This window comes from Alnus glutinosa, chromosome 14 (genome assembly GCF_958979055.1).
Source record: "Alnus glutinosa chromosome 14, dhAlnGlut1.1, whole genome shotgun sequence".
NCBI classification, from domain to species: Eukaryota; Viridiplantae; Streptophyta; class Magnoliopsida; order Fagales; family Betulaceae; genus Alnus; species Alnus glutinosa.
Window position 1 is genome coordinate 3,792,239 of NC_084899.1, and position 14,570 is coordinate 3,806,808.

Sequence of the window (14,570 nt, forward strand, 5' to 3'; positions counted from 1 at the left end):
TGCTTTCCCATTAAAAAAATAATAAAAAATTACTAGAAACCACATTATTATTCACAAATATCTCACAATGTTAAGCGGTAGTCCTAACTAACACTTCATTGTTTTTAACAAGGATTGATTCCAACTTCCAAGGAAGCATTTACATTTTATTTTTTTTGTCAATTTTATTCTTTTATTTTGCTTTGCTTTTCAATAAAAATCAGCTTAAAATTTATTAGATGATTTTCTAGTTACTCTATATTATATTCATTTTGCAAATAAAAATTACAAATTATATGAAGTTAGATAAAAAAAAAAATATATTAATGGTTTTCATTATGAGCCAAACAACATATTTTCAAGATGTCAATTAAACACCAGAAAGATGATAATAATTTTTAAAAAAAAAATATTATCAATTGAAAACTTCTTTCCTCAGAAAGTGTTGAAACTTCTCAATGAGGAACATGATAAACGACAATTGTCCTTAGCCTCATGATAAATTGCAAATACCATGAAATGAACTTTAGTTCATGTCCTGCATAATGTTTAGAACTTCTATACATCTCCCCTGTCCATTCTCCATAGCCATAGGCCTCTGATCTCCAAAACCATTGTGTTGTCTGTTCAAAGCTCTAAACGAAGCACTTCAAAAAGAACAGATCCACAACTAAGTAGCAAGATTTTGCCACCATTCACTGCTTATGAACTGTTGTTATGGAAACATGATAGCAAACTTAAGTAAACATGCTATAACCAAAAAAGCCCTCTTTTGAATTAGGGATTACTTCCCAGATTGCTTCCTTTCTCCTTGCTTCGTCTCCCCAAGCTCCACAAGCTGAGTGAGAAGAGCCTCACACATTTCACAGGCATCAGGCTCACTAGGATTCGTCTTCCTTGAAGAGTACACCATCCAGGCATGGTCAAGCTTCTGATCTGGTCTCACTACAACCGAGCCTGGAACTTCAGCATCACGGCACGTCACTAGACCATCACTCTTCTCACCATACCTGAGCTGCAAGTGGAGTGCGCACACAGCCATGGCAGCGGATAGAGGAATCACTACAGGCACCTGACGTCCAAAACTATCAGGCTCCTCATTCCCAAAGTTTGGAAAAGGGAGCCAGGGAAGTTCAGCATGGGCTATGTGGGTCATTGTTGCAAGGACACCAGGAGCTATGCTTGCTTCAGAGTGGAAGGAGATCAACGGGATGTTCTCGGGAAGCTTGTGCTTCATGATGAACTCCTTCCGCTTCTCATATGTGAGGTCGTCCAATGCCCTTATGTCACCCTAACATATATGTTTGACATATACATAATGAGAATATTACAGAAAAATCAGCATACCATAACAAGAACTTTTACACTGCATGAGATCCTCTACAGTTTATCAAAACTACAACAAAGCCTAATAAGTAAACTGGCCTGGACATCAGGAAATGAAAAGAATGATGAAACACAAAATAAAATTCAGCAAAAAGAATTTGCACTTGAAAATTCTAACAGGAAAGGAAGCAGGCTGGTGTAAAGCAGGAAAGGATATCTACAAGAAAGATGACATGAAAAACTATCAAGACCTAAGACAACAAGTAATTAGCATCTAACAGCTCCCCACTATGAAATTTAAGTTCTTTAAACTTCAATTCCCCGCATAAGTCTGAGATGCCCTCAAGCGTAACTTTTAGTTCTCTGCGTCCTTTATTACATATGCTAAGGATTACTATCTTAGACTATATATATATATATATATATACTGGGGAGGGGGGCAAAGGAAATAGATACCTTAATTAGCTTGCATATCAAGAACTCCATTATCCTCCGGGTTTCTTTGTCAGCAATCTGACCTTCACGGAGAATATCAGAAGCTAAAGGGGTGCCGCCATAGGGGCTCTGTACCAGTGCCAAACCAGCAACTTTGTCTTTCAAATCAGACCAGTAAACTGATAATGCAGCTGCAGCATCAACCCCACCCTTGCTGTGCCCTAGCAACATTACACGCTTGCCAGATCCCCAGTAAAGCTCCTCAATATATTGCTTCAGTTCCCATGCATTGTGCTCCACTGAGGCCTGCATACAAGAAATATCTTAAGAAACAAGTCATACTAGCGTAGTTTTATAACATGTATGGAAACAAAAAAGATAATGGGAAGGGAAGAAAAATTCAAAATTGACGCCAGGGTGTTCCATAACCAATCAAATGACTTCACAAAAATTGAACATCAATATGGTGAAGTAATAACAGATGGTGAGTCAGCAATTTTGAGGTATTTTCAAAATTAATTCTGATGATTCGAGAATAATTAGCCAGCAAGCCATATACCATTGGAAAGCTCTATGTATCTAGTTTCCAAAACATCAAATGGACTGCAATTTGGAGTTTTCTAGAAGAAGCTATGGCCATTTTACTACAGGATGTCTGAGCTGGCAGAATACAACAAATTATTGAAGTTCTCTTGTTTTAACTTTTAATTATGCCTTTTTGGTTTCTACAATGTATCTTCTAAGAGCATTCACATCCGGGTCAGCAAATATTTAGTTAAAATTTAACTAAAGAAGACTTTTTTTTCTTCCTATTTTAGAAACCTACTTTTCCAAATCACCTACATCTAGCTCAGCATTTTAGTTATCTACTTTCACTTTCCATTTAAAATCTTCTTTCTTTGTCTACTCTTTCACTATTCCCAGAGAAGAGAGAGAATCAAATTGATTTTTTTTATTAATATAAATTATGTATTTTTGAGAAGAGATTTAACCAAACAAGGGTCAGCCTCTGACTTTTGAGAAGAAATTGTTCCTCGTGTTAACTCTTATCTTTAGGTGGATTCCAAGAGGTGATGAGTTTCTTGCTCTGTATCTCTTTGGTGGGTTCCTTAGAGTGGTGAGCGTTTCTAAGCCCTATGTCCCTTGTTGAAGTCCTTTGGGTGGTGATATTCTGTATCCCATTGTTATTCTCCACTTGGGTGGTTAGATTATCTAACCCTTGTGAGTGTGTGCTTGTGTCATGGCAGATAGTCATCGTCTTGGGCCAAATGTTGAATCAACTCCAGCTCGTGAAAGAGACCTTGTGATGTTAAAGTAGCTGAGTTAAGGAGACAAGTGCAGTAACTCCAAAAGTGTCTTGAGCGCTACATGCCTTTTGATCATGGTGATATTCATCATGATTCAAATGGAGGATTCTCTTATGATAATCGTGAAAAAGAAATATCTCCTCATTGGAAAGTACACCAGAAATTATAATTGATTGGTCTAAACCGCCAATCTATGATGAATATCCAAATGGGGTCACTTATGCTGACACTAGATTGAGTCACATGAATACAAGTGAAGTAGTCATTAAAATAAGAATGATAACAACAACAATGAATGAATTAAAAACATTGTTAGCAAATGAATTTCATGGACCCTGGTCAACATTGGCCTTGTACCAATTGACCGTTTATTGCCTACCTCGCTGTGAATTTTTGCAATATGACAAGCTAGACCCATCTTTGAAAAGAATCTTTTAGCGCCCACAAAATATAAGGGACCATGATTACTAAAGAGGCCTGCCAGGTCAAAATTCCACATCAACTGAATTTACAATGAATAAAAACCAAACTCTGGACAAAGGGATCTTCTCATACCTGGAATTAGTAGATAAACAAATGAATTAGGAAGTTTGTGTTCTCCATTTCTGTAAGTAGAAAACAGAACATACCAAGAAGTAATGAAATAATATAAGAATATATTATTGAACTTAGATAACAACTACAGCTTTTGCACCCATTAGTTAGAAGAAGAAAAAAATAGCCCCCGTGTTACTATTCAAACATAAATGATGACGTTATGGGTAGCAAAAATATGGAAATAGTGCTTGGAAAGCTAACCAGATGATATAAAAACATCTGCTCAAAGACCACAATGATCAGTAACAGAACTTGGACAAACGTTTGGTAACTTCAATTGGTACCTTATGCCTGCAAGCAATTCCAAGAATCTTGGCGTCCCATCCTCAACAGGAGCCACTCCGGGAGTGCATTGCAACCATCCAATGTCATCACAAGAACCACGCAAAGTTTTACGCAGTCGAGATATAATGCTGAAGATAACAAAACGAGTATCAATGTTATATGAGAACCAAACCAAAGCTAAACTAATGTGAAAGTGTAGAATTAATAATTCAAATTAATATAAAATCAACTGAAATAAAAACTGAAAGAGACCATCCACATTCCACACTCCTTTATGGCACATGAACCAACCAGTTTTCATAGTAAAACCTACTTCTTTTACCTTCGAACTTGCACTTGAATGCCTCTAATGTATGAAAAAGACTGTTTCCAGGAGTATAATGCCAACCTCCAGGTAAATCGTAAACTGAATAATGGAAGCATCAACCTACATCCACAGGAAGCAACTGAAGGATGAAGATAACCAAAATATATAATCAAAATATTAAAGAGCTGCACTATCATTATTTAAATACTACCATATCTTACACCATATAGTGGTTAGCCCTTAAACAGAGGGTCCCCCATACACATGTACTCAGTAGACAAAACTAGTTCATAGAAAGGATATGCATTTAAGAATCCCATACAGGTTGATTGTGAGAATTTCAGCTTTGATCAAACTGGCTTGACTATCACATAAATATGCATGGCTGTGTTTCTGTAGCATAACAATCATATACAACCTTAATGGCAAGAGGGTTCTTACCCTTGAAAAAAAATAGGGACACTCCCATAGCTGTAGTTGTTTTCGACAACTTCACATCTTGTATTTACAAGCAATTCTTCCCCGAGTTCTGAGGTCTTTCCTTCCAGGACTGTTCTTGGATGCCGTTCAGAAAAAACAACCCCCAAATCTTTTGAGCATCTATTGACATCTCTAACTACGAGGTCCTCTGCAATAACAGTAGTATGCCAACATGCAGCCATTATGTTTCAAAAGCACAGATGATCATAGAACTCCAGTGAACTACAAAAATCCTACATTTTGAAGGTAGTAATGTTTTGATGACAAGGATACACATCACCAACTTCATGCGTATATTAAACATAGAAGAAACTCACCAATAAATTGAATGAACTGATGACTCGCATAACTAGCCAGAGTTAAGAGATGGGTGACAATGTCATCCATTAACGAGTGAAATCCCAGAGCATCCTTAAGAAGACTAGTGTTCGTCACAGCATCACCACAGACCTGATACAACAACCTCAATTAGAACCAGAGAACAAGCTCTTACATCAACTAAAACTACGACGTAGATGAGAAGAGTGCAGGTTTACAAGATTGATCTCCCAATAATCCTTTCACTTTCTACATGGGTAAACCTACTGTGGCACCCAAAAACTAAATTTTGAAGATATATATATTTTTTATAAGTGCTTTTGCCAGACACAGATGATCTTTATTCTTGATAAGTGGCCAAACAATAGATGAATCCCTTAGGTCAATGCAGCAACTCCTACACCATGGGCTGCATGGAAACTATCAAGACCAGTTCATCTACACAAATTTTGAACTCTGAATCTTTCAGCATCTATTCATACTATCAGACTAACTTGTCATTGGTGTTCATGTAAAGAAATGAAAACACAGACACACAAACACATGATAAAGAGCAGAAAATGTCTTACCAAATGCTTTCTTTGATGACCATGTACTTCTAGGAGGTAACAGTTACTCGAAAAATTTCCGACCTGATGTGACTTGAATTAAAAGAAGAAACGAAATATATAAATAATAGACACTACAGAATGAAACATCAAGATTCCTCAAGACATACTGAGTTATCCTTGATACACAGGATTTAATACTCACTGATGAAGGGATTTCAGATATTTCTGTTTCAATATGTACATCTCCCATGACTTCTTTGAAACCTGAAATCATTTAACAACATAATTAACACAACTTAGAGGACACAATTTCCAATCCAAGCTGAAGCATACAAAGGGGATCTCTTAGCACTGAAAAAACTCGTATAACTTGGACAGGAAGCCTTGGACTACAGGGCAAGAGAAAACCTAAATCACAGAAAGATTTTTCAAGAAAAAAGAACCATCTTCAAGTGGAACAGTGTCTCATTTACTCAAAACTGCAAAATCCAAGGATTTTGATAAACATCCATCCAACCTTCAGAAAAGAGAAACGTAATGCTCCGCTATACGGAGAAGGCATTGGCTCAGGCAGTCAAGGGATGGGGGATTCACGTCTTACAATCGAATCTCACTGAACCAAATTAGAATAAAATGTTGAAATGCACCTTTAGGAGGAAATTAATAATGCTTTGTTAATTTTCATATAAATAGATGAAAAAATGTCAAACCAGAGGCATAGGAGAAATGGAATGGCCACTTTTAAATTCATAATCCAATTTTGGATCTTGTCAGGAGGTGATGAGACTGAAATATTCTGATCCTTTCAAATCTCATAAAACATTCAGCTTAAAGCAATATCAGAATGAGCATATCTCTCTACAAGGCACAAAACCCATTGCTTTATGACTATCACAAACAATATAAGAAAAGAAAATAGAAGTCAAATTCAATCATACTTCCAGTTTCCACATTCACCTAGAAAGACAAACAACGAATTAAACTCAGCATTTAACAACATATACCCAGATGAGAAAATCAATATATAATTGGAAAAACCACACACAAAAAAACCAATCCCATTCCTTCGTCATGCTGATCTAAACGCATGTAACGATGCTGTCAGTGAGTGACTTACGCTGTCAAAGTTCAAAGCTTGAGGCCAAACTATGAAAGACAGACTCAAATCTGCAAAACCCAGAAAGAGGTTATTCTTCAGAATCAAAACCATTTTAAATTTATAGAGGGAAAAGGAAAAAGAACCCCATACGCCATTCCGAAGAAAGTTTGAAAATCTAAAGATAAAACAAACAAAAAGTGAATTAAATAAATCAAAAGGAAATTACAAAAAAGATATTGGGAACGGTACCAACGGAATGAAAGGAGAGCCATTGGAATGTGAATGGAGCAATCGATGAATATATCCAGTTGCTTTTCTTTTTCGAATCTGCTATGGCCCACCTAAGTTCTACTTCGCTTAAATAATTATTATCCTTTTTTTTTTTGTATTCTTTTTCTTTTTCCTTTGATTGGGCTAATAAGGAAGTGATTAGAAAAAGAAAAATCTAGAAATCAAATTTTTATCTCGTAAATATTTTATTATGTATTGTGAGAATCTCAATTAATTCTTGAATTTTTCCTTTTAATAAGAATTAATTCAAAATTTGGTTAAGACATAAATAACATTGAATTATATTTATCAGATAAAAATATAATTTCTAACATAATTCTTAAAAAATTTAATCAATTGAACATACATTTGCGAGGGAAAGTTTACTAAGGCCCGGGCAAATTAAATACGTGAAGAGCCTAATCTTTTATGCCGAGCATTATATATTGGATCAGGTCATCTTAACTTTAAGAGTTGTTTATATTGCGTTAAGAATCTTAAAAAAAAAAAGAAAAAGAAAAAAAAGAGATATGCTACTTCTTCAATTTCTGTCCAATTCTTATTTATTTTTTATTTTTTAAAACCGATTATTGAATCTTACGAGTCTACATGTCGAACAGTAAGCATGTGAGTATGCCGGACCCGCCAATAAGTAGTCAATGATAACTATTCAGCATTCAGTGGAGTAGCTTGGATTTGAAGGGAAGAGACACGTGGCGTGTTGGGTGGCAATTATCTATTGGGGCATGGGGCATAGTGGACAAATGGCATTATGTGGCCCATTCTCCGCATCTAAAACCAGTCAGCATTGTTGTGTGTTAGTTTGGTACACCAAACTGAGTTATTGGGTGGGCAGGGAGCACCTCATATGCATAGCCCATCCCTCCACGATCCTTCAGGCAATCTCATAAAAGAGAGAGATGGAAATATCCAAACAATCAAAAATTTTGCGTGTGTTTTTGCATTCTGTTTGCTTTGGTTGGAAATCATTCTGAGTGTTGAGTCATAGTAAACGTGGCAGCACACTAGATACATGCTACCGATCACACGTATGTATGGACGACGACGTCGTCGGAGGAAGGCTCACCTTATGACTTTGTGGCGGTGTGATTGAGAGCCGGAGATGTTATTATGGGCATTTTGTTATTTCACCTTTTATTTATTTTTTCAGACTTAATGACCTAGTGCATCAAGATATGAGGTATGAAAGTACTTGCACAACAAGCTACACACTCATGTCTTCAAAATTGTGGAAAAAAAAAATACACACTGCTGCAATTTCATCAGTTTTCAGTGATTTAAGTAGAATTCATGGTCAGATTCTGGTTTATTCTGTATATCAACATAAATTCCACACTTAAAATAGGTATAAACATGAAGTTGATTAAAGATTCATAAAGGTAAAAAAGAGAGGGGCAATAGAATGGTAAGACAGCGCCTGCAAGTCTGCAACTCCTAAAAGGGAACATGGAAACTTTCCATTTTAAAAAGGATTCTGGGTTCTAATTTGTTTACAACAGAAAATATGCTACAAGATACATACAAAAGCATCACTCACTCTGAGAATCCATTTACAAGTTCTCTATGTGTCCATTCCCACATTCCAACAGAAACTCTTTCCATAGTTTGACAGGCAGGAAGAATGTACAGGCAGATCGTAAGCAAGAGCCTCATTTCCATTTCATGGGCTAGATTCTGTGCACTTCTAAATCCTCAATGCTTTTCTCCACATTGTAAATGTTTACCAGAAAAACACAACCTTTATCGAAGTTTGATCTGGAAAACTCTGTTGTACCAAATTGAATGAAGAGTCATGTGGAAGAGATCATACTTCAAGGGCTTAGCATGCCAGAGGAAATGCTTCTGAACCTTCCTGACCCCCAGCTGCAACTCAAGATACTTCTCTTTGGGTATTGAAAGCAGTATGTCTTTCAAGTTGGAAATGTCTTTCTCTGCAACGATTAATGAGAATGCACCCCAATCCAAAACCTCAAAAAATGGTGGCACAAAGTTGTCAGATATAATCACAGGTACACACTCATAAAAGATGGCTTCAACCACACGTGGACTGTTCACCTCATAACCCTTGGGGCAAATACAGTATTTGCTGCTCTTCATGTGCTGGATGTAATTCATTTTGCTTGCAACACCAGTAGGCATTGGACCAAAGATCTTCATATCAGGGTCTTTGTCCTTCCAGTACTTCAGCAAGATAGGTCGTAAATAACCATGCATATTTCCAGCATAGAAGGCAAGAATGTGTCTATGAGATGGAGGTTTTCCTCCAAGATCTCTAAGAGGATTTCTGGCCGCCCGGACATATGTTTCTGGAAGAGACACATCCCGGCCAATTTTGAAGCCCGCAGTCACATCAGCATTGCAGAGGGCTTTTATGCAATGTTCCATATGGTGCCTTGTCTCGTATGGAGCCTATAACAGTTAAATGAATCATATTAAATATACATGTGCAAACACACACCACCACCACACACATCCAGAACCACATACAATGTTTTAATATGATATTAAATACATTTATGGGTCGTTTAGATCGAAGTAATCTTTTAGGCCTTAACTCGTTTGGTTGCACTTAACTGGATGAAATCCAAATACTCAAGGAAATATGGATTCCCTCCCAACTGGCAGCACTACAGTTGGGAGGGAATCCACATTCCCTTGCCCTTAGGAAAGTTTTCTTTCTTTTAAATGACAAAAATGCTTGCATTCCTTTTAACACAATAAAAGTATCAATAAAACCTAACCCATTAAAAAAGTATTGGTATTTCTTATTTCTGTTTGAATATCATGTTGTTTGTAATTAATCGTGTTTGCTAGACAATATATGCTTAGGGGATTATAGGAAAAAACACAGAGATGAAAGAATAAAAGAAATGAGAGAATATGCATATACAAAAGGCTTTCGTGTGCTGCCATTTGTACCTTATGAAGGGAAAATAAAACCATGGAGTTAATTAAATGTCATTGCAATAAAACTAAATAAAATTTTATTAAAATTACTGTAGCTTGATCATAACAAGCCCAAAGAAGGGTTTATATGGGTATTACGTGACCATATCAAAACAAAAAGAGAATAATATTTATGACAAATCTTTTTTCTTTTTTTTCTTTTTTATTTGTTTCACTATTCTCTCCAACTTGATGTATGCTCCATTTTTTTAATATGCTTAATTGACACAGATTAATATACAAATATGAATTGAAGGGTCCATGGTTTCCACCATCAAGTAAAAAATGTACCATTTACTGAACAATCACGAAGAAAAAGGACTTATAAGGCCGAGATAAAAAATTTGTGCACAAAACTCCTGGTTCCATGTCCCAAACTTTAGGTCATAGACTTACATCATTGATCTTAGAAAAGCAGGATTATAAAATCATCATGGCTAACATCACACTCATTGTCAACCTATGAAATTTCAACAATGTTTAATGCAACAGAAACATAAGGATATTTTGGAAATAATAAATAGTTCATATAGGATGCGTAAGAGTTAACCAAACATGGGAATCTCATATTGCTGGGAATCCTATCAAATTCCTAACCATTCCCAAACGTGGGTTTAGTCACATTCTTGTGAATCCAGATTCCCAGACATTACATTTATGGGAATGTGTAGGCCGGGAAGAATGTTAGATTCCGTGAACCAAACGTCACAATAACGCGGAGTGATAAGGGCTAAATTCAGCATGCGCAATGGTGCCATAACTTGCTATTTCACATATTGTGCTTTTGTCATTTTGAACGAAGTACACAACACCAGATCCCCACATTAACTGACTAAAGCAACCTCAATAGCGTGATGTGGTATTGACATAATCAAATGCGATTGGAAATAGTTACCATGAATATATCACCATCAAGTTATCAAACTTAAAACCACTTCTAAAGTATCATCTATTATCTCAGCATGATAGTGAAAGCAAGAGAAAGGAAAGATGCATTGCAAGCATACCCAGTCATGACAAGCAACAAGAAAATGATCTGCTCCACCCGTTCTATTCCAGTAAGGATATTTTGCAGCAATTTTCTCCGAGTAGTCCTTCAAATATTGCCAAAGGTTTGTCTGGTTATGAGAGTTACGCACATAAAGGGTGTACTCTAGCATCCGTGAACTAAATGGCATATAAAACAGGTGAGCCTTTCGAGGATCCTTCACAACAAAACGCTTATTTCCCTCCATCAATTTCATGAACCATCCCTCCGAAGCATATAATCCCTTGAGTATTGGTTGATGAAAGATGGGTTTGCTTCCATCCCTGTAGACATACACTTTGAGTGTGCGTTCCATGAGTTCGTAACTCCTGAAGAAGCAACCAAATGGAAGTATTAAAATGAAATGCATTCTTAAAAAGATCATCAACAACAGGCTTAAGTTGTGTTAAAAAAGCTCACACCAAGATTTAGGTACAATTATAAAAGGGCCGTCAAAAATAGGCTTGCAGTTCAACATATTTACCTAAACATAATCTTCTATGAGCATGGGACATACATGATTGGCTATTCCTTGAGCATGGGGCATACCTGATTTTGTACAACAATAGAATTACCATGAGCATGGGGCATACATGATTGGCTAGTATAGATGTGTTTCTTTGTTATTTTGCCCCATCTCTTTCTACATCTTAGCCATGGCCTAAGTTAGTGTTCATTACACATCATGGATGAAAGTAGTGCAGGTATGAACTGATGATGGCAGAATTTTCTGGGTCCAGAGCCCATTTATGAAAATGGAAAATTAACTTTCAACTTTAAAACGTATATCTATCATATACAACTAAAATAGGCTTACCTTTTAAACATGGAAACATTTCGAAAGAGAGGAGCATAAAGTTCTGGATTGTTTATTACAACAGGCGCATGCTCAATGTGTGACTTTACAGCTACAATCTCCTGGTCACGTACAGAAGACCGTCTTGGTCTCTACAAAACCAATTAGAAGAAGTCAAAGTTTCCTGCATAAAACTTTAGTATTGAGAGAAAGGTGAAATTAAAAATTAAAATTTTGTATACCATCGAACGACGGTGCCGCAATAGTATGCGGTTCATCTCATATAATGATGTTATTGACTTTGGTGGCATGTTGCACCTCATCTTCTTCGTTCCAGTACTAGTCATCATTACAGAATCGTTTTTTAAAGTTGCACCATCACGTTGTAGAGCAGAAGAGCTTGCATTCGACACCACGTTTTCAAGGTATGTAATGGTGATTGATGAAGCTGTTCTGGGCATTGCCAATGGAGGGGATTGAATAGTTGTATCAACACCCTTCGAATTTTCTGATTTCAGACTTGTATTCTCTTCGGGATTTTTCCCCACAGAAACTCCATTATTTGGTTTTACAATCTGCTCTAGAGAGACGCCAAGCCTACCTTCACCGGCCTCATCCAGAACAGAACTATTTTCCTCATTCCTAACAACCTCCAAAGCCAAACTCTCACTCACATGTACAACATTCTCATATGGAGGAGAATCACTATCTAGATTTCCATCCACAAAAAGTTCAAAATCATTATCCAGGCCTTTCACATCAGATGCAAAACCATTTTCTACATCACTATCCTTTCTCTCTAACCCACCACCTTCCCCAATTGCTCGTCGAACACCCTCATTTTTCACCACCTCAACTACCATCGAATCATTACTCAACTCCGACGCATAAACTTTTAGCGGGTTACGAACCATCACAGACTTGGCAACAGAATGTACAGCCCGGAAGCTACTTTCAGCACGTACCGGAATCTCGCCATCCGGCAATAAGGACCGAAGAGCATTCTCATATGGAAGCAGTAGGGACTGAAACAATAGGTAAGTAACAGCCACCACCCCCACCATGAAAACCCATCTCCGCTTTTCCATCTGATATAGCTTATAAAACCTCCTTTCAGGTAATGCATCCACAGCCCAAATAAACGTAGTGAGCTACTCAATCATCGTTTGCCAAAATTATTTCAATACTTAATCTCTCTGTCCCAATGCTGCATAAATTCCCGGAACATTAACATTCAGCCACAAAACACAAAACCCATCTCCGCTTTTCCATCTGATACAGCTTATAAAACCTCCTTTCAGGTAATGCATCCACAGCCCAAATAAACGTAGTGAACTACTCAATCATCGTTTGCCAAAATTATTTCAATACTTAATCTCTCTGTCCCAATGCTGCATAAATTCCCGGAACATTAACATTCAGCCACAAAACACAAAAGCAAAGCCAATTTTTTTTTTTTTTTTTAAGAGAAACTTCCATAGGAAGAAACCCAAATCAAATTTGAAGCAATAGCACCATGCCACTAGCTGTACTTAGTACTTACAGTCAACTTGTCCTAAAATTCAGTGATAGAGCACCAAAACAATAATCCTTTCGATGGATCATGGAAATAAAGAAGTTTACTAAACTGTGTGTGTGTGTGTGACAGAGACTACAATAGTAGCAAGCAAGAACTGGGGATTATTATCAGAGGAAAGTGAAAGAAAGGAAAAAAAAAAAAACATAATGGGTTTGTTTGCTTTCCAAGAAAATGAGAGTGAGCAAAAGGGAAATTGAACTCACCTGCAGGCTGCAATGTACTGGAAGTTGAATTTTCCTCAGTTTCTCACAGAAGCGAAACAGATAATTGTGTAAGCTTTAAGCTTTCCCTTTAGAAACCCTGAAGTTAAAATTTTTACTTTCACCGAAGAAGCTTGCAGCCTTGTAGTATTAAAGAAGTAATGCTCTGGTATTTTTGTCTGACACTACTTTTAAATCACTTTTTTTTTTTTGGCTGAATCTGAGACGGTGCCAAACGGCGCGCTAAAAATAAATAATGAATAAAAAACCAAGCAAACGTCGTCGTTATCTGGATTTAAATTACATATAAAAAAAAAGGGTCTAGAAAATGTAATAACAACCTGATGATAATCTGAACGCATTAAATATATAAATAAAAAAAATATATAGTTAAAGCCCAAGTATGCAACTTTTGACTATTCGTGCAGAAAAATATATTATTTCAATCTTTAATTTTGATAGGTTAAATCATACTATATAGTTAAGCATCATTATGATATTATGTTAAATAATTATTATTTTTTTTATTATGTTAAATTATTACTTATTTTAAAAGCTTTAGTTAATAAAAAATAATTAATTTAATCATTTAATTAAAAATAATATTATACGTACAACCATTTTATATCTTTTGACACGTGTTAGCATGTGATTTGAGCCACATCAGCCCTTTAATTTTAACGTTCTCCAATCACGTGCTAATAGGTGTCAAAAGTTGTAAAACAAAATTATAAAATAGCTTCGGTTCTAACATTTTTCAATGCGATAATTGCTAAGAAGTATCCTGTGAGATATTAATTATTTTGTTTTATGATTTTAATTAGTTTAGATAGATTGACCCGTTAATAAAATGGATTTGGCTTAGATGGATGCCGTATATTTTGTAGTTTTTTTTTTACCGTGTATATTTAATTTTTAGTTTTTCATAGAAAAAAAAAATTAAATTAAATTTGAACCCTTCAAGATTTTTTAATAACACCTGTGCATGGATCGAGTTCGGGTGGTTTTTGAGATTTTTTTCAACCCGTCCTCGTCAGTTTTGGAAAT

At 36.2% G+C, this 14,570-nt stretch overlaps 2 protein-coding genes across 5 annotated transcripts; both read right to left on the reverse strand.

The window, feature by feature from the left end:
- Positions 1–466: 466 nt before the first annotated feature.
- On the reverse strand, positions 467–7,021 carry LOC133857685 (uncharacterized). Of its 3 annotated transcripts, none has more exons than XM_062292986.1 (12): positions 6,934–7,021; positions 6,703–6,752; positions 5,788–5,849; positions 5,604–5,666; positions 5,034–5,166; positions 4,678–4,864; positions 4,252–4,356; positions 3,929–4,057; positions 3,603–3,652; positions 3,427–3,524; positions 1,762–2,046; positions 467–1,270 (listed from the first exon to the last, which is right to left on the reverse strand). In XM_062292986.1, exons 3-12 carry the CDS (start codon positions 5,833–5,835, stop codon positions 764–766), a joined length of 1,605 nt encoding a protein of 534 aa, XP_062148970.1. In that variant the 5' UTR covers positions 5,836–5,849; positions 6,703–6,752; positions 6,934–7,021; the 3' UTR covers positions 467–763. The 3 variants fall into 3 exon arrangements, with proteins under 3 accessions (XP_062148970.1, XP_062148968.1, XP_062148971.1); XM_062292984.1 differs by having other exon boundaries at positions 5,604–5,675; XM_062292987.1 differs by lacking the exon at positions 6,934–7,021 and adding an exon at positions 6,911–6,927.
- Positions 7,022–8,410: 1,389 nt separating this feature from the next.
- On the reverse strand, positions 8,411–13,666 carry LOC133857747 (probable glycosyltransferase At5g03795). Of its 2 annotated transcripts, none has more exons than XM_062293082.1 (5): positions 13,527–13,666; positions 11,987–13,135; positions 11,766–11,896; positions 10,929–11,277; positions 8,411–9,384 (listed from the first exon to the last, which is right to left on the reverse strand). In XM_062293082.1, exons 2-5 carry the CDS (start codon positions 12,830–12,832, stop codon positions 8,716–8,718), a joined length of 1,995 nt encoding a protein of 664 aa, XP_062149066.1. In that variant the 5' UTR covers positions 12,833–13,135; positions 13,527–13,666; the 3' UTR covers positions 8,411–8,715. The 2 variants fall into 2 exon arrangements, with proteins under 2 accessions (XP_062149066.1, XP_062149068.1); XM_062293084.1 differs by having other exon boundaries at positions 11,987–12,951; positions 13,527–13,643.
- Between the last annotated feature and the right edge of the window lie 904 nt (positions 13,667–14,570).

Bases quoted from the DNA above. Each gene is read 5' to 3' on its own strand.
- LOC133857685 (XM_062292984.1), bottom strand. From the start codon at position 5,835: ATGGGAGATGTACATATTGAAACAGAAATATCTGAAATCCCTTCATCA. The intron at 5,167-5,603 runs GTAAGACATTTT...TTGTTGTATCAG, and splicing joins GTCATCAAAGAAAGCATTTG to GTCTGTGGTGATGCTGTGAC. The intron at 3,525-3,602 runs GTATGAGAAGAT...TTGACCTGGCAG, and splicing joins TGTTTATCTACTAATTCCAG to GCCTCTTTAGTAATCATGGT.
- LOC133857747 (XM_062293082.1), bottom strand. From the start codon at position 12,832: ATGGAAAAGCGGAGATGGGTTTTCATGGTGGGGGTGGTGGCTGTTACT. The intron at 11,897-11,986 runs GTATACAAAATT...TTGGTTTTGTAG, and splicing joins TGCGGCACCGTCGTTCGATG to AGACCAAGACGGTCTTCTGT. The intron at 9,385-10,928 runs GTATGCTTGCAA...TAACTGTTATAG, and splicing joins TTGTTGCTTGTCATGACTGG to GCTCCATACGAGACAAGGCA.